The sequence below is a fragment of the Tympanuchus pallidicinctus genome, unplaced genomic scaffold (genome assembly GCF_026119805.1).
Source record: "Tympanuchus pallidicinctus isolate F22 unplaced genomic scaffold, pur_lepc_1.0 scaffold2, whole genome shotgun sequence".
NCBI lineage: Eukaryota > Metazoa > Chordata > Aves > Galliformes > Phasianidae > Tympanuchus > Tympanuchus pallidicinctus.
The window spans coordinates 9,849,324-9,869,207 of NW_026294721.1; the positions used below are offsets into that span (position 1 = coordinate 9,849,324).

The 19,884-nt window shown below is 37.8% G+C and overlaps 1 protein-coding gene across 9 annotated transcripts in view; it reads left to right on the forward strand.

The window, feature by feature from the left end:
- Positions 1-19,884, forward strand: part of ABLIM2 (actin binding LIM protein family member 2) — a 139,076-nt gene that overhangs the window by 31,539 nt on the left and 87,653 nt on the right. For all 9 annotated transcript variants that reach the window (XM_052682734.1, XM_052682735.1, XM_052682736.1 and 6 more), the window contains exon 2: positions 6,023-6,166. In XM_052682734.1, the coding sequence (XP_052538694.1) occupies positions 6,023-6,166 (144 nt within the window). The remainder of the gene's footprint in view (positions 1-6,022; positions 6,167-19,884) is intronic.

The following is a 19,884-nucleotide window of genomic DNA, read 5'->3' on the forward strand; positions in this document are numbered from 1 at the left end:
CAGGATTTCAAGAATCAGTGCTACTGTCCTGTTTCCCAGATGTTTAGTGAGTAAATCGTATTTTTTTCTTCTCTTTGATTGATTTTTCAAGAACAATCTCTAGCTGTAGACATGACAAGTTTTGGTGTTAAGTCTGTTGAGATGATTTTCTTTTAATCCAGTTCTGCAGAATAATATTATTATTTATTATTAATAATAATGATAATGTACTTTTTTGGTTTGGAGTTGGAATATAGCCTTAGGCTTTGCTGAAAATGCCGAAGACCTTTTTTACCAACTAAATAACTGATGTTGGTAATATAAGGTATTAATAACATACTAGATTTTTTTTTTTTCTTTTTCTCAAGCAAAAAGTTTCTTTCTATGAAATGGATGGATTGTGAAGGAGTGAATGCTGAATGTACTTAAGGAGCCAATTGTGCTGATAGTTTTTGAGGAAAAACTCTTGTAGATTTTCTTCTGATGGAGAGTTGTTATTGTAGGTGCATTAGAGTGCATCTACATGGGCCCAAGGTGAAATGTTTGCCCCTTTTGTACCCAACATAAAGAGCAGGCGCTAAAATAAACAGACACCAAAACAGCACACGCACACACACACACACACACACACACACACACACACAACCCAAAAAAAACCAAAAAAACAAAACAAAACAAAAAAAACACACAACCAAAAAAGCAGGAGAGGGGAACCACCTCTGCACCACAACAGATTCTTCTTCTTTCTCTTGTTTTCCTTTTATCTGCATTTGGCTCTTGTTTTACACCATCCATCAAAGAATCTTTTTGAAGAAATAGTGTTTTCTCTGAATTGAGAGGTAATCATTGGGACTGCTAAAATCTGGTTTTTAGGAATATTTATTCCCACCAGCGTTGTCTATCACTCAAATTACGCCTTTCTGTTTATTTCACAATGCTTTTTAACATGTCTGTGTCAGAGAACAGCAAGCATCTGTCACACCAGTTATTAAATTGTGTAATTAGGTCCTTTGTTATTTCAGGCTTCTATAATGACCAAAAGCAGGAAATCTCACACACTATTTTTTTGTCTGTTTGTTTTGGAACAGATTAGAAAATATGGAATAAATGAGAGATGTAGCCTTATTTTTGTTCATATACTGATTAAAGCAGGTGAAAGTCCTTAAAATGAAGATTTATATTTGAGGTCTAATTGAGGTTGAATGTATATTCCTAACCATAACCCTTTTAAACTTTTTCAGGGCTTGGTTTCTAAGCACAGTAATGGCTTCTGTGGGTCCCTGTACTGTGTCAAAATGAAAGGTGTGAAACTAGAAAAACTCACAACATTAGGACTATGTCAATTTGTGCAGTTTCGAGCCGTATGTTTCTCTATAGGGCTTGCAGTCTTCCATGAAGATTTCTGTTGTTTGACTAAAAGACAATCTGGTAGCAAAGTGGCTTGCTGTCATCTGCATGGGCCAGTCCTAGGCAGGACTTTTTTGCCAAGGATTAGATTTAGATTTCTCTGTTCTGGGCTCCAGGGCAGAGCATGACCAGGGGACTCATGAATCTTTGCTGCTGCTGCCATCAATTTCCTTGGTGCTGCTTGCAAATACTCCTGTCTTAGCCAGGTCTCTCCCTCAGCCCTCATACCTTATCTGCAGTCCTCTCTGCTGCTGAATTCTAGTCCAGCAGTGCTGAGTGAAATGGGTTTGTTCGGAGGGTTTCTTTTGACCTCGTACTTGAGATTTTCCTAGAGTTGTGTATCTGTCGCAATGTCCATCTCCTTGACAGGCTTCAGCCTTTATTCCAAAGCACTTCTGAAATCAGGATACTGTTCTTCCTTTTTAATACTAAGAAACAATCTGTTTTATCCCGTTCTACTTATAAAAAGCTTAAGCAATTTGCCTGAAATTTTCCCTGAAGAACTGAGCTTGAGAACATTAAGAATGTCAGTATAAACAAGTAAAGCTTGGAAATGACGTAAACACACTGAAAACATAATTTTACAGTTGCACTAAGGTGTGTAATGCAGCTTTAATAACATGTGATACCATAATCTTTTTCCTCATAGTGCATATAGCAACTGCATTCGTCTAGAGCAAACAGAATAGAAACAAATCTTTCTGAGGAATGTGTCTAATTTACACTTAAAAAAACCCATATCTCTGCTGGAGCTAAATGCTGTGAAAGTGGGAGGAGGCAAAAATTGGAAAATCAGGCATTCATTTATATTTCCAGACAGAGTCATTTAAAGTTCAGAAAGAAATTTGTTTTCATTCAATTCTGCAAACCAAGGTATAGTGTAATGTTTTAATTTTTAATGAGCTTTTAAGTCAGTCGGGATCAGATGAGTTGTCTCAGATCACTTCCTTTCATCATTAATTCACTATTTTACTCATTAAATATGTTAATTATAACGTCTCCTTCGAAGACTGATTTTGATATATAAAGGCATGAAAGCAGAATGGTAAAAATTACCATATGAATATATGGTAAATTACTCAAACTGCACTCGAAGTTAAAATTTCAAGGTGTTTAATACAGTTTCTCAAAGTTGTATCAATCATTGCTGTTTGGACATAAAGCACAATACATTTTAAAATAGTCTTCAAGTATAAACAAATGTATCATTTTTGCATCATTTTCTTAGAAGAAAGAATATTTACTTAAACAGTCTTCAAAAGTATAGTTGTACAGAGAGCCTGGTGATGTTGTATTCCTGGTTGTTTGTATGAAACACTGGTTAGTTTAGGTCTGAACTGAGAGGAAAGTAAAATGATTATTCATCTAAAGTGTTTTTTCTTATAATTTATTTTATGTCTGAGTTTTTTTAATTCTGTACCTTGATAAGAAAATATTCATAAAGCAGAGTTCTTATGGTGTTTTTAAGAAGCACAGATGTGCAGCATTGAACTGCTAGATACGCAGCAAGAGAGTAGGCAGGTGGCATTATGCTTTCTCAGTGCCAGAAGGATGCAGCCAACATCACACATAACCTAGTGCCAGGGGGTTAATGTGGGGTGCTCAGAGGCCCCTTGGCAGAGGTTTGTAGTGATGATGTGGCACTCTGTGATCTCGGGCTCCTCCACAGAGGCAGGTTGAGGGAGCTGGAGATGTTGAGCCTGGAGGAGAGAAGGCTCTGGGGATACCTGATGGCATCCTTCTGGTACCTAAATGAGGCCTACCTGAAAACTGGGGAGGGAATCTTTATCAATGTAGTGATAGGACAAAGGGTAAAAGCTTTAAGCTATATGAGTAGGTTACCTATTGGGAGGAAATTCTTCACTATGTGGGTAGTGAGATACTGAAACATGTTTGACATGAAAAAAATGATAGGGAAGGGTGAAAGTGGGCAGTTCTGCATGTGCACAGGCAGAATATTTAAGCACTTTGAAGAAGAAAAGTGAAGTTTTCTCTGAAAAGATGACAATATATTGTCTCCAGTAAGGAGCAGTCAGTTTGCTCTTGCTGGCATAGCTCCCTGCCAGTTTATCCAGCACCTCTGTAACCCTCTTCTAGGCCAACATGATCTGGTTGCAATGAGCTCTTTTCAAGTCTAGTCTTTGAATTAAATGCTAAAAATTTGATGCTGCTTTGCAGTTTTGGAGGGATAGCCCTTTTTCTTTACAGCTGCAAGATGCTCCTGTACTATGTAGCTCAAGAAAATGCTTTGTTTCAATTTCTTACAGATATGATTCTTCCATTATTTCAGGGTGGATAGTTTGGGACAGGACGCAGCACTGAGAAAATTTTTATGTCCTGTTGAATACTGTGAAGTTCAAAATTTCATCATTACTCTCCTGGGGGATAATTATTAGCTTGAACTTTGTGCTGTTTATGTAAGATTGGGCATTTGCCTTTCTGTAACCTCCTAATTTCTGGCTGTGCTGTGTTGTTTTTATTGGATATGTATTTAATTACAATCAGGGCTTCAGTAGCAGTTCCAAAATTCACACTGCCATGAGCAGGACTTTTTGACAGTCAGGGAATGAGCAATTTCATCAGACAGAGAAGAATGCTAAAGGATGGTGAATAATGTGATAAGCAACTCAGTTCTATACATCTCCTTGGTATAAAACACATACCTCTTCTGCTTATGGAAATAAAGTCTTCTCAATTTGGGCAAAACTGCCAGAAACTGCCACTGAAGGGCCACTGCATGGGGAGGCTGAACATCCTACTGAAATAATGACTCCTTTATGCTCATGGATATGGAGGGAGAATGGCTGTTTAAATGGGTTGATAGTGATAGGACAAGGGGGAATGGTTTTAAACTGAGGCAGGGGAGATTTAGGTTAGATATTAGGAGGAAGTTTTTCATACAGAAAGTGGTGTCACACTGGAACAGATTGGCCAAGGAGGATATGGATGCTCCATCCCTGGAGGCATTCAAGGCCAGGCTGGATGTGGCTCTGGGCAGCCTGGGCTGGTCAGTGGTTGGCGACGCTGCACACAGCAGGGGGGTGAAACTAGATGAGCATTGTCCTTTTCAGCCCAGGTCATTCTATGATTCTGTGTCTGAGTGGCGGACCTGAGGGGTGTGAATAAAGAAAGAGGAGCAAGAACAGACATTCCCAAACAGAACTGAATGGGGCTCCATTACAGATTTTGATATCATTTCTTATAATAAATATATGCTTATAGTGGCAGTACCATCAGAGCCTCTATTTGTGAACCCTACATATGATGCAGATTCAGACATTGCTGTGGTTTTTTTAAATTGTCTTTTTGTTAAAATAAATTGTTATTTTTCCATCTTTTTTTTTTTCCGACAGCCTTTTTTTTTTTTCTGAGTTTAACTCAGTCTTTTATAAATTTATTAATCGTGAGACAGCACTCTTATAGAAAAATCTAATTCTAAATGGATTTTTCAATGTTAATGGTAGAAAAGGGTGGTCCAGCATCATTGTGCTTTAATTAAATGTTGAAAGGGAAATGCACCTGATTCCTATTCATACTTTGTGTAGGATTCCTATTCATACTTTGTGTAGTGGCCTATGAGAAATTGCTCAATGTTGTTAAGTTTACTTTCAAGTAAATGTGTAAAAAAAAAACCAAAACAAACCAACAAAAAAAAAATCCCGTATATATATAAATCACTTTGAAATAAGCAATCCAACCTTAGAATAAACATGCTTCATTAAAGAATGTCATTGACCATATAATTTACCTAATGTTTGTCTTAAATTATTCTGTTACTAGTTTTTATTCATCTGCAAAAAAAAAGATCTAAGTTGTAGTACAGCTTCATTACAGTTACTAGACTTGATGTTGGCTCGCTAGATACTTGCTTAGTACACTGCAGTAAAAAACATCATGCAGGTACAGCTGCAGAATAGCAAGAATATGGTCATATCTCACTTCTTCTGTGTAATACATTGGAATATCAACTTATATGGTTAAATTAAGTCCAATAAAATGCAATTTCTAATTTACGTCACAAGATGGCAGCAAATTTTTAATTAATTTTGTGTTTTATTAATCTCGATGAACATAATCTCTTTAAATCATTTTTCTTACAAAATAGATTATTTGAACACCATATATGCATGTATTTATAGACATGTTAATGTTTCGAGGTATAAATTCAAAACATTTACAAATCTATTTCTATCTTAACATTGATTAAAAAGGCAGTTCTTTTGAATTGCAATAACTCACAGTGTAATAGTTCTAAATCTAATTAACAGTATTTTGCATGAAAACAATAACTTTCACCTATAATTTCTGACTTCCTGAAAATAACATGTCACAAAGCATTTCCTGAAATTTAGGCAGAATCTCTTGAGTCTTGAACATCTGGATTCTTTCTCCTGTAATTCGTATTTATGATTTAAATGTTTGCAGGCATGAGATTTGAATGTTACGGAAGAAGAGTCTTGGCTTGTTTAGGTGATCTTTTCTCCTGTGCTGTCTAACAGTATCAACTGTTTGATCCACGTGAAATGATTTGTTCTGAGTATTAATTGCCATTATTTGTATGTGTTAAAGAAGATGTTTCTATTGCAGTTACATACCTCATGGACGTTAAAACTTCTACCTTTTGTTTTTCCTGCAGTTTCACAACCGCAGGCTGTACACAGCCAACTGGAGAAGCCTTCAAGTACTGCAATTCTCTGCAATACCTGTGGAAAACCATGCAAAGGAGAAGTTTTGAGAGTTCAGAACAAATATTTCCATATTAAGTGCTTTGTTTGCAAAGGTAAGTGTTTATAGTAGCTGTTACTATAAATTGTGCATTAACACTTGTAATATGACTTCATGGTACTGGAAACTTCATAAAAACATTTTGCAATGCAATCCATGCCTGAAAAATCTACTGTAAAATGTACAGTTGCTTACTGTAAAACTGTAAGCATCTTAAATCCTAAAAGTGAGGTATGTTTTGAATGGATATGAAACTGTAGAGTTTACTGTGCAGCTGGGGACCTGAATAAGAGAAGTTTGGTAGAAGTGATAGTAAAGCATAGTACTGGGCTAGGAGAAACTTGGAGATTATCTCTCTTCCAGTTTTCTATTGTATTCAGTGTGTAAGCTATTGCCTCATTTTTTCAGATGGCCTTATGTCACTGTGATGCCTGATACCCACTGTGGCTGGATGCTTTTCCATTCTGGGGACTTAGCTCTTTGATTGTTCCAGAATGGCACCTGGAAATGATCCAATTTCACATGTTGTAGATGGTGGAAGTAGTGAGTGTCTTGCAGAGAGGCTGGGGATTAATAAATAGACATGCATTATGTAGGTGCATGGAAGATTACCTGGTAGCTCTAATTCTTTTTTCAGCATACAAATGAGTAGAATGTTATCTGATGTTTACTGGATACCCTACTTACTTCATCACTAAGCTGTACATAAAATGGTATTTATCCATTCTTGGAACACCATTTAGAGATACAAATGTGACTCTGGTCACAGCTGTGTTGATGCATGTATTCCCAAGTAACTGTAACTCCTCAGGATAGAGGCAGTCCAGAGGGGCAAACAGGAGAAGTGTGCAAGAGATGTCATGAAGTGATTTGCTAATGATAACAGCTAGTTACTGCTAGATCAAAGTTCAGTAATTCCTACAATGCACGTATCTACCAAGTAGTATTTCTTTAATGCTGCTGAACATCTGATCAAATGACTGGAGGTAGATATTAGAGGAACCAATCAGAAAAAAAAAAAAAAAAATCATCCTGTCAGCTACATGGAAATTTTTATAGATACCATAGAACAAATTATATCACATTCAGTATCTGAGTCAGTCATTTCTGAGTAAGATAGGTGGTATTAAATGTCCAGCTCCTTAATTGGATTATCTGCAAAAATACACAGAAAGAAATGTAAGCATAGCATGCTGTCTTAGCAAAAATATTTGGGTTACCTATTCAGAACCAGAATGGTATTTAAAGCAGTACACAACCCACACATTTTTCTCTTTTAAGTCACCTGTCCTTTTGTTTAACTTCATTATCAAATTAGTTTTGCATACCTAGCTCAGTAAGAGAACAGATTATCTGCTATTCGGCAGTCTTGTTTTCTGCATGAAGTATCAGTAACGTACTGGTATGTGCTGCTTATAATTACCTTAATGAGACCCAATCCCACTTTTATACAGATCTGACATGATAAACTGACAAGTCCTATGGAAGGAACCATACAAAGCTAGTTTTTCATGTTTTCATTTCATTTTCATCCACTTCCATGGGCTTCCGGATTGCCCACAAATGCAACAAGTTGAGTCTGAAACTTTCACTGATCACCAATCTAGACAGTACTGAGACTTTTTTTTTTTTCACTATACAATAAAAACAAGGTATTGTATTGCTGTATTGCTCCTACGTACCTGACAGAAATAAGTAGTACTTCATTTACTTCAGGCAGACCTCCAATAAAATTAAAAATCACCCCACTATATTAATAAGCAGTAAGTTGGGTAGTTTCTGTCAGCCACACACTGAACTCCGGACTAGCATGGGAGATAATATAAGAGATGTTATATGAGAGATGGTTAGAGGGCATCTTGGTATTAAGCCTTTTGCTAAGCACAAATTTTGAACATACGGAGTTGTATTTTATTTCTTCCCTCTCATTAATAAAAAGACATCATTTGTTTTATCACTTTTCAAGGGCTTCCATCAATTTGCTAACATATTTCTGGTATCTGTTCTTATTTTACTTCTGGTTTTATGTGTTACTTGAGAACCTCAAGTTACTTTCTGGTATGGATTTACCTTGTGTGAGATGAGATTAGAAACAGAACAGAGCACTGAACATATATTTTGCTATATAGTGTAGTGGGAAGAAATCAGGTTAGAGAAATGTGAATGGGGTGTTTAATAATATGCTTAAATCAGTGGATGAATATAATAGTTGATGTGCTAGGATTTAGCAATAAATAAATGGTGCTCAAATCTCTTGATCAGTTGACCATTTACATCTTTTTAGACTTGGAGAAGAAATCTGTGCCACAATCCCCGTTATGAACCCTTCTTCTGTCATGCCTCTGGTCATAGAATCATAGAATTCCTAGGTTTGGAAGGCACCTCTGAAGGCCATCTAGTCCAACTCCCCTGCAATGAAGAGGAACATCTACAGCTAGATCAGGTTACCCAGGGCCTTTGTGCATGGGCAGGGTGACTACCCTGTGGATGTACTTGTGTTACAGTTGACTCCTCCTGGGGATGCATGAATTTGAAAGCATTCAGCAATGCAATTTGCCCCGCTTGCTTAATCTGCAACCACGACAGGGCTTGTCGTGCAAGTGCAGCAGCAGGACTGTCCCAGGATGAGTAATCCTAGGAGTGTCTGGAAGAGCTATATACTTTTTGTTCTTGGGTTGACTGCCTTCTCATAAAACTACTCCGTAGCCTTTGTCAGACAACCTTGCTCAAGTTACATGTAAACCTGCAGAAAATTGTTTTTTTTTTTTTCAAATGTGTAGAGGTTAAAGACCATAAACTAATCAAGGGACTATGAAGAAAGAAGTACAGTTAAACATGTCTTGAGAAGTGTCTATAAGTACTGGAACTCTTTTTAAATGACTTTGTGTCACAAATGATATTGCATAGAAAGAAGTGTGTACTGTTTTGAATGTGTGTGAACTGTGAAATCATTTATTGGATAGTGCTGGAGTTCTGGATGTAGATATGTAATTGGTTTGTTGGTTTTTTTTAGGGTGTGAAATCTAGTATTCTTATTGCCATATTGTCATCTGATTACTCCTATAAGAATCATAGAATGGTCTGGGTTGTAAGGGACCTCAAAGATTATCTAGTTCTAACACCCCTAAATGATTGTGAATTCCAGAAATGATCAGAATGGTAATAGCATATATGTAGGCACCTTTCATATTTAAATTATGTAACTGTCCAAAACTAAGGAAGGTTAGTAAAAAAGCGCTTATTTCCATCAATTTCTTTTTAATCTCCCCTGATAAAGCTTCTAAAGAAATCTAAGAAAAGTTATCAAGTGATGATTGATTCTTGTACTTATTCCAGAATGTGAGATATGCACCCAGATGAAAAATTCTACTGGCAATTCTGTGAAGACCTGCTAGTTTTGCTCAGTCAGAAATAACACTTATCCTCATACTAATTCATAAACATAATTTATTGTTAAGGTGCACAAGGAATCTGCTAGTAAAATGCTGTATGGAATGTGCCATCGAGTCCTACATCAAATTGTTTAGCTCAGTCTTGAAAATTTTTTCCACTTTAATTAGCTTAATAAAAGCACAGTTAGAAATAAATGGCTTCAAATACAACACAAATATTTTATTTGTTAGACTTCAAAAGCTTTGGTTCCTTTATTTGTAAATTTCCATATTATTTCCTACTGCTGTAATGAAAGCATCAAGGAAAATAAGAAGAGGTGATAAAATATTGACAGTTCAGACTATCAAACTCAATCTAATTGAGATGTCTTGTTCTGTCTGAAGGTGTCTGTCAGGACCACTTCTCAGACAGCATGTTGTATTAGGCAATTTCTCACCTGGTGCTCATTTACAACAGCATTTAGCAAGCCCTTGGAGGCACTAACGTAAAATTGTAGATACGAGAGGTGAATAGTCTATTGAATAACCTCTTTGGTCTTTCATACAGATAGAAATTAACATGTTCTGGAAGTGTTTCTCAGTTGTTGTTTTTCTGTGGTATAATAACATCCTAGCACTTCCAAAGTAGCTTTAACCTATGTCAACACAGTATTTAGGAAATCTTGGAAGTCTGAATCAAAGCCCAAATAAGGGGTATGGATAAGATGAGTGTTACAGCTTTACATAAAAGCAGAAAATGTATTTTACAGTATTTTATATAGTCACTCTAGGAGAACAAATAGCAGAAAACCTATAGTGTGTCTGTAGATTTCTTTGCATGCAAAGATTCTCAGCATACACCTTCATTAAGTGGGGAAATCCTGCAAAACTCATCTGTAAGATGAGCCATCGCTCGTTATCTATCCTTGACTGGTTCAGTCTTCAGTGAAATGAAGTAAGCTTGATGTGGCCATTGTGCTATGCCAGCTTCACTGTGAATGTCTTTGTAGGTCATGTTGCTTGACACCTAATCAAAATCCCCTGGATTGCTGTCTTGATGTGCTTACAGTCTTTTATGGTAAGCATGGCTGGTCAGGTTCAAGTGCGTTTTTTTTTTCCCTGTGTATTTTTATTTATTTGTTTAGTTAACCTGAATGTTTCACATCTTCAGCTGGAGTTGGATAGATGAGTCAATATTTCTTGTGACACAACAGCTTCCTAGGAATTGTGAAAGAGCCCTGGACTGGATTTTTATACCATCAGTAAAGCCCTCACAGAGATGCTTTTTTCATTAAAACATACAGTGCATTCTGAATTCCTATCATTTTTTCTGAAGCCATATTAATTTGAAGATCTAAAACAGGATATTTAGTGAAAAGGTTAAAAACATCAAGTAACTTGGTAGTAGGAGTGATCTGTCTGTTAGATCAAACGCATCTGCTAGGATATAAATAAGTGTGCTGAAAACAGTGCTGTGTAATCTGAGGGACTGGTGTTTGGGCATAGCGAAAGGGTTTCACATTTCAGAATGGGATTCATTTACGGGAAACTCACTAGTAAGATTTCTGAGTGCCAACTTTTGGTAAAGCAGTGGCAGTCCGTGGCATGTGTGATATCTTGGGCACTGGGATGAAATGTGGTGGCTCTTGTTCATCAGGTACTCAGCAGTGTGCTCATGCTTCCAAATTCTTTAGGATCTTATAATCCAGAGCATTCTAACTTGGTATAATAGGAAAAACCTTCATTTCTAACAGCATGGTAGGTGTGAAGCTGACTTACCAATGTCATGCTATCTTTACACTGTATATTACTGAAAAAAAATCTTTTTTTTTTTTTTTTGGCATTTTTCATACTTCTGCTATTGTAAAAGTTGTCAAGTGCAGTGGCTACTTTTCTTTATTGTGGTTCTGAGATTTTTAAATTTAAACTTTTAAAATTGATAATTATTAACTTCCTAAAAACAACTCAGTTATAAATTGTTTGTTAAATATGAAAAAAATCAGTTAATGAACTCTCACTATCACAGAGTAATTGATAATTTTTCTGTTGTTTTAGTAACATACTCATTAGTTGGAACCTTTTTTTGTATTCATGAAGAACATTCACTAGTCCTGAATGCTTTGGTGATATACAGTATGCAACAGCAACTCAGCAGAAGTTTTGTTTTCAAGGCATGTATTTGCCAACTGCTCGATCAAGCACTAGATCAGGTTGCCTGGGGTACCATCCAACCTGGCCTTGAACATCTCTAGGGACAGGGCCTCCACAACCTCACTGGGCAGCCTGTTCCAACATCTCACTGCCCTCTCAGAGAAGAACTTCCCCTGATATCTAAATCTTCCCCATTAGTTTAAAACAATTCCCACTATCACTATCTACTCGAGCAAAAAGTTGATCTCCCTCCTGTCTGTAATCTCCCTTTTAAGTAATGGAAGGCTGTAAAGAGGGCTCTTCCTGAAGTCTTCTCTTGATGAGCCCAGCTCCTTCAGTCTGTCTTCATAGCAGAGATGCTCCAGTCTTTTGATCATCTTTATGGCCCTCCTCTGGAACTTCTACAAAAGCTTGACATCTTTCCTGTGTTGGAGGCCCCAGAGCTGGTCATAGGACTCTGGATGGGGCCTCACAGGAGTAAAGTTGAGAGGGTCACAGAATCATAGAATCACAGGGTTGGACCTCAAGGGTCATGGGACCTCAAGGGACCTCAAGGATCATGAATCACCAACCTCTCCATTTAATACTGGACCATGGTCAATCACCTCCCTTGCCCTGCTGGCCACTCCTCTTCTGATGCTGCCCGGGATACAGTTAGCTTTTATGGCTGCAAGTGCACGCTGCTGGCTCATGTTATATTTTTCATCTACCAAGACACCTAAGCCTTTTCAGCAGGACTGTAGAGGGTGACCACGCCAAAGGCCCTGCAGAAGTTCAGGTAGATGACATCAGTTGCCTTCCTTTTGTCCACTGATGCCATCACTCCATCGTAGTAGGCCACCAGATTAGTCAGGTGCAACCTTCCCTTGGTGAAGCTGTGCTGGCTGTCTCAGATCACCTGCTTGTCCCTCATGTGCCATAACACACACACACATATATATATATATATATATATATATATATATATATGTCTTCCAGGAGGATTTGCTCCATGATCTTCCCAGGCACAGAAGTGAGGCTCACCAGCCTGTAGTTCCCTAGGTCTTCCTTCCTCCCTTTCTTATAAATGGGAGAGATGTTTTCTTTTTTCCAGTTATCAGTGCTCATAAAAACATGGATGAGATTTCCCAAGAAGTAATTGCTGAAACTTCTGGGGATGATTTGAACCACAGATACAGCCATGTGCAGAAATTCTTAACTGAACTCATTTAAAAACGGTGCTTGAGATAAATGGAGTGGTAGATGGAAACATAAACTTTGCATGCACTAAAGTTATTATTCAGATGAGGCAATTTTGAGCATATGTAACTTCAACCTACGTTAGGTATTGTCATCCCCATGAAGAGCTTGCAATTCTATTGAATTCCTGGAATTAGGGTACAGTTTCTACCTACGCAAGAGTTGTCAGTGCAGATTTTCCTCTACAGAGGGGAACTTCCTGTCTGTAGCACAGCCTTTCACAGGGGAGTACAGCAGGGAAACAGACAACACGCTTAAGTACTTAATGGGCATTGCAGTGTACCAAGGTGAGGTGAAGTGTGCATGGAGACCTGAGAGCTGTTGCATAAAATTTGTCACTGGTAGTGTAATTCCACCTCCTGCTTTTTGCATGTCTCATTAACACCAGACCATCTGCCATATCTGTGCATAGCCAGATTAAGCACTTAATTTGCAAACCTGTAACTGATACCCAAAGCATGATTGTGGAAAATTAGAAAATATTTAATAGTTTTGTGTGAAGCAAAACCATTGGTTTTTTTGGAGAGAAAAAAGGAAAAAGCCTGCAACGGCATTCTGACTTAATTGGCCTGGGAAATGACAGCAGCATTTTATCAGAGCAGCCAAAGGTGCTATGAATTAGAGAATGACTGAAAGTGAATAATTCTGTTCCTTCAGTCTCTTTAGTTTCCTTATAAATAAAAAATAATCAGAATGATTCCTTAAAATAGTAAATCAATATAAAGCAGACAAATTTTCTGATTTTCCTGGAGGTTGTTCTGAAAGCACCGAATATCTATGTATGTAGTATTCTCTTTCACCTATAACACCATGTAAGAGATTTTATTGGACAGTTGCACTGTCTTTAAGCTACTGTGAAATTCTATTTTCCAAAGGGGGAATGGAAAATGGATGTGTACTTTCTAACACAAATTTTTAGATATGTATGTATTAAATTACATAATGCACAGGAAACTCCCCAAAACTCTCTTTCATTTAATCAGTGCACCTGAATCTTTAATGTTTTGTTAGTCTCCAAGATCATTCAGAATCTCTCAGGGTTTTCCTGTGCTGAACTGTGTACCCGCAAATTAATTGATGAATATAATAGGCAGGCTAGCTTGGGAGCTATGCTTTCAGTAATGCTACACATGTATGGGGAAATGTTGCTTGACTGATAAGGTATGTTCTCTCTAATCTTATCTGGTCCAGAAAATTCTGGTTCTACTCTTCAGAGCTGAGTATTGAGTAATACTGAGTACTGAGTAATACCTGAGTATTCCTGTTTGGAGGCTGGGGGAGAGTTCAGCTGAGCTTTCTGATGCTGCAAGCTCTTTCCATTGTTTGACGCAGACTGTAACAAAATGAATTGAGATTACAGTTGGTATTTCAGATATCATAGCTAAAACTCTATAGGTGGTTGGCAACCTTGAGTATTCTTGATGCTGTGGACATATACATGGAAAAATTTAGATATAATTGTTCTTACCTAGGAAGAGTGGCTGGATTGCAGAGATTATATAGATTAAACATCATTCCTTCTGTCTTGCTACTGCCTCACCTGTAGACAAGGAATTTTAGATGTGAATTGAGTGAGACAGTGGGATGATGGTCACATGCAGACTTCATGTGGCCATTAAGTTTAAGATGGAAGACATTCCTAAAAACCTTTGTGGAAAGCTTGCCTGGACTCATCAGTGCCAGAGCAGAAAGACAGCATCACAGTCAGTTGTCCTCTGGAAATTAGGCTGACTTGTTGCAAACTTCTTGTAACATTGGCAACAGTGGAAGCTTGCCAGGTGATTGCTATTGTTTCTCATGGGCAGAGTGGCCATGCAAAGTGTTCCAGAAACGGGGTTTTCAGAGAATGAGCTCCTAGATTGCATCAGTGCTACTTTTCTGCCCAAAGTAAGTTGTGTCAGTAGCATATTCAGTGTTTTGTTCTTGGGATTTAGTCAGTCACCAGGATCCATCTCAGAGACAGAAGGGAAATACTAGAAATGAACTTAGACTGCAGTGCTGAGGAAGACAACTTATTCAGCTGTTGGACAAGTGGAGGTTTTTTCCCGTGCTTAGTTTGTAGTATTGTGATTGGCTTTTTCTTCTGTCACTTGTCTTTGGAGAGTCTACCTCTCTCTCCTGTTGGATTGATGCCTGCTTGCTTATGTTAATAAGCAAGCAGACAAAGGGTAAACAATATTAAAAAAAAAAAAAACACAACAACAACAAAACAGCAACTTCCTACATGCGCTTGCAAGTTGATAAGCAAAGTACTTGGGTTTTTGGCAGGCTGAAAGTTAAACAGCGCTGTCTGGATGACAAGGCAACCTGTGAATTTTAGTGTTGCAGTTGCTGTAGTATAGAACAGCGTGGCAAGTACAGCATCTTCTGGACCTCTTGGGACACAGCACACAGCCAAAAATTTAATCTACTTTCACCAGGCTCATTTGAAAGTGGGGAAGATAGAGATGTGTTCTATATTTGTAGAGCAAACACAATACTGATGACACACAGTGGTGGGGCTAGCAGTGTGCTTAAAGTGCCCTAATTAATTGCTGTTGCTGCTATTTAATTTTATAGACTGTAGCCCTCATGTGATGCGCTATTCATAAAGGATTATAGAGTTAGATTGCCCGTGAAATCACACAGTATAAATGAGAGTGCTCAAGATGCTGTAACAGATACCAGCCTGGGGAAAAGTAGCCACCTTCTTAACAAACAGACAAACCCCTGGTCTGCGTGAGTTATTTTAGAGTTGGGTCACTGAAAACCATCTTCATGAGTGGAAATGTTGGGCTGTCAGAGAAGCCAACCTGAGCTACCCTCTGCAGAGGCAGTGCACCTCCCATCCCTTACACATCCCCCACCACATCCTGGTGATGGATGGCTGCCAAATACCTCACAAGAGACAGATGCTTATTTATTCAGTACTTAAAAATTGCTCCTGAAGCCAGTGATTGTTCAGCACAGAATCATTAAGGTTGGAAAAGACCTTTAAGGCTATTTAGTCCAACCATCAAATCATTGCCATCATGTCCCTCAGCATCAGGGCCACGGAGTCACTCAGCATGGGGTATTGTCCTGTCTTGGTGTTACATTTCACTCAAAGCAGGTTAGTTTCTCAGTGTTTCTTTCTTTTTATTTCAAGTGCTGTGTTTGCAATGCTTTCCTTGCTTCACTAAGAACTTCTATAATAGTGTGAAGCTGCTTCTAGGTTTTAAATAACCCTACCTCCAGATACTCATTTTGGATGACAAGTGTTGGGTGGGAGTGGATCTGTTACATAACACCGATTTCCTCTCCAAGAAGAGTAGTTGCTTTTGAATGTGCTCCTCAAACATCCTCCAGGTTTCCTTTCAGGTTTTCTTTCCCTGATTTTTCATTTCTGCAGGTCATTTGCAGGAACAGCCCAGGATGGGAGGGGCTCCCTGCCCACATAAGGATAGGGGAATGGCATTGCACTGAAGTGAAGGGTAATGGGTCTGTTTCTCTCATCTTGCAAAAGGCCATAAGCCCACCCTGCTCATATTTCTGTGCAAAAAACCCCAAAACAAACAAAACCATTAATGGCCTTTCTCATTTAGAATTTTTGCTTATGGTGAGCTATTTTAGAGGAAATTCTAGAGAAACTAATCATTATTGATGAGAATTTAAATTAAGGGGAAACAAGACTTTATAACATGATTTTGGAATACCGAGACACTGAAAAACTTGTATTGGAAGTGATATTACCGATACAGAAAGAAAACTGTTGTGTCATGGCTAAGCCTGTTTGAAAACTTTTCATCTCAGCTTTTCCCTGTAATGAAGTATTTTACAGCGTGGCATTCTTGCATGAAAAGCCTGTCTTCATTTAAAAGCAGAAATGATTAAAAAAACTTTTCTTCAATATTGCATGCATAAGTTTGCTTCAGCTGTAATCTTTACAGTTTAGATTTTTTACTGGCAAAAGAGCAGCTGGGTTTATGAAAGAAATAGGTAATTTATAATTCTCTTCTGCAAAGAAGTTCTTGTACTAAATTGAATCAGTAGTCATATTGATGTACATCAGAAGTAACAGCCTTGGGTGAGCGGAAGAGCATATCAAATCTCCACAGAAATATGTTGGCCAGTAGTAGCAATTCAATTTATTATAGACCTAATTGTTTCCAAATACTTTTTTATTATAATCTATTTATGTCAGTGTATTTCTATTATGATAATACACAGAAGCTAGTATTCTCAGTGGGATAAATAATGAATGAGTCTCTTTCCCTACTTCCTGTGTACTTTCCATTTCAACAATAGAATCCAAGCACTTGAAAGTTTTTGCATTTTGAGGGAATAGCTGACTAAAACTGTTCATATATTTGTTATATCATAACATTTACTGAGTGCTGGTTTCATGGAGGATGCCAGATGCATCTGTGTAATTAAATAGTAGTGAATGATTAAATGAAATAAATATATTTTAAAATGTTGATATTTGCATTTCATGGGTGGTATTTATACTTATAAACATCTGATTCTAATAGTATCTGAGCTTGTCTCACACTTTTTGTGGTCCTGTGGTATCTCTCTTGTACTTTAAATAAAACCTGAATGTTGTAATCATATTTGATAATCTCCGTTTAATATTGCTTAGGCATCGTTCTGAAGCCAGAGAGATCTAAGGCCTTTTTTTCCCCTCTTTTTTTCTTTCTTACTGGAATTCCATTCCATTCCAAAAACTTCTTACTATGGTGGTTAGAAACATTTCTACTATTTTCAGCCTCCATTTGTCCATGGCCAAGGTTTCCTCTCTTGTTCTCGTGTCAGTGCTCTTGCTGGGTTTAAATAGGTCTTCATCTTTTCTTTAGCTTGCTCTGTTTGAACCTGATATAAGTTGAGGTATTAGTTGTTTCCCAACGTGTGGGTTTTGATAGGCTAAACGAGCCAAGTTCTGCTTACCTCTTAAAATGAGTTTCTTTCTGCATGTCATCCTGATAGCCACGGTTACACCTGCTCTGGTGTGAGTCAGTCTTTTGTGAAAATAACTGAGCAAGTGCTAGATGAGGTCTCACAAGGTGTAGTGTTTTTGATACTAGCTAGCTCTGCAGGACCTGCTTGGCACAATGCATTCTTTGTTACTCAAATAATTAATGACTTGTAGTCCCATGACTGCCAATATTTGCAAGTCTTCTTCTGCTAGGATTTTTTATTATTGTTAGTGTTTGCATGGAAGACATTTCACATTGTGTCTTCAAAATAAATCCATTCTTGGTGTGTCAAGGTATCCAGCCTGTCAATTCCCCACTTTGCATTAATGCTGTGGAGTGACACATAAGAAGTCAAGGTGATTGCAATCTCTGCCCTTGGGAAAATAAAATACATAGGTTACTCTGAAAGTAATGCTTTGCATTTATTTCCATAGGAAACAACAATTACAAAGAGCACAATAACACTGTTTCATAGAGAAAATTGGCAGCTACAAAACACTGTTTTTCAACACAGTCACCACCAGTAACTATTCATTTTCCCTAGCGATGGACAAGAACCTGCATGTGTGCTCACAAAAACCTGTACCAGCTGAGGCAATCCACTGTTTCCCAGCTGGTATGGTGGTATTGCTGGGAAAATTGTTGCTTGTGCAGTCCAACTCTCATTGTGCTCACACCCACTGTTTGGTCTCTGTAAGTATTCAGAAAGCACTGATGAATGTCATTGGGTGCCATTTTTTCTCCATGGCACACTTGTGCTTTATCTGTTCTTTCTTGCTAGAAGCCATTTTGTCTGACTGTTGTTCTGCTGCCATCTGTCACACTGCAAGAAAACGTAAGGAAAAAGTAAGGTAGCAATAGCCATCCTGCACTGCCATACTACAAGCATCCACTTCTGATGTCCTGGGGTGACAACATAAAAATAGGAGGTATTACTTTCTGAGCAGCCCTCGTATTTTCAGGATGAGACAGGGCCCCATGTAGCACTAGAGACAAGGCTGTCACCACCCACATTTGCTCAGATGTCTATTTATGTCCTTAAAATATTTTCACTCATAGTCTACTTGACAAGTTTACGTGCTGTATGATATAGTTTAGAACTGTTCTACTGCATCGTTAATGTCTGCTCAGCACATTGCTCACCATCATCTTAAAACCACAGTTGGTCTGTGCTTTTTTTTTTGTTAATTTTTTTTTTTTTTAATCTTGCCAGTACATATGTAGGTGAAATATATCAACTGAAGGAAACCTGTAACACTTAGCAGGTCTTTATGATATTTATGAGGAGTCTACAAAAAGCACATCCTTACTAAGAGGGGCTTCCAGTAATGTTGAGGAAGAAAAATGTTGTTTCATTAATACTGAGTTTGTGAAGTGAGGTTCATGAGCAAACTGCAATACAAAATATCCAACCTATAGTTTCTATAACTGGTAAATGCAATGTAATTGGAATTACTTTGGTTTACAAAGAAGAAAAGTTAATTAACCTAAGCTTTTTGGTCATATACTAAAGCATTATCAGCATAATTGTTGTTTTGTGTCACGTAGTGGTTCGGGCCATTCCCAGAGAGGAAGATTATAATTTAAATGGCAAGATGGCATTGAGCCACCTGTGATATTAACGAAGGTGATAAAAAAAGACAGGTGGTTGGATTTGGTTTTGAATAAAAGATGACAGGATCCTATATTTTCTATGTTTTTTCTGTTGTGAATGCTTTACTTCGTGCCTTAAGCATGCCTGATTCACCTGTTTCTCATTGTTTAGATGCAAGATGACAGATTCTGGTATGGAAAACAGGCTTTGGTATGAATAGAGATACTACTTTTAAAAACCATGTAACAAATAAGTGGTGGTCATCACAGTGACAAAATCACCATTTTGAATTTCTGTTCTCCTTCTAAGTTAATTCTGGTACGTTTTCAAATATTTTGATCCGTATAGGTGGGGGCCATCTTCTGCAACTCTGTCTACTTCTGTGTGACCTCAACCAGATTGTTGTCTCTTTCCCATTTTATAATCTCAAAATGTCAGCCTGTCTGCAGGGTGCAAGGGAGAAAGCCTCATGAAAAGTCTC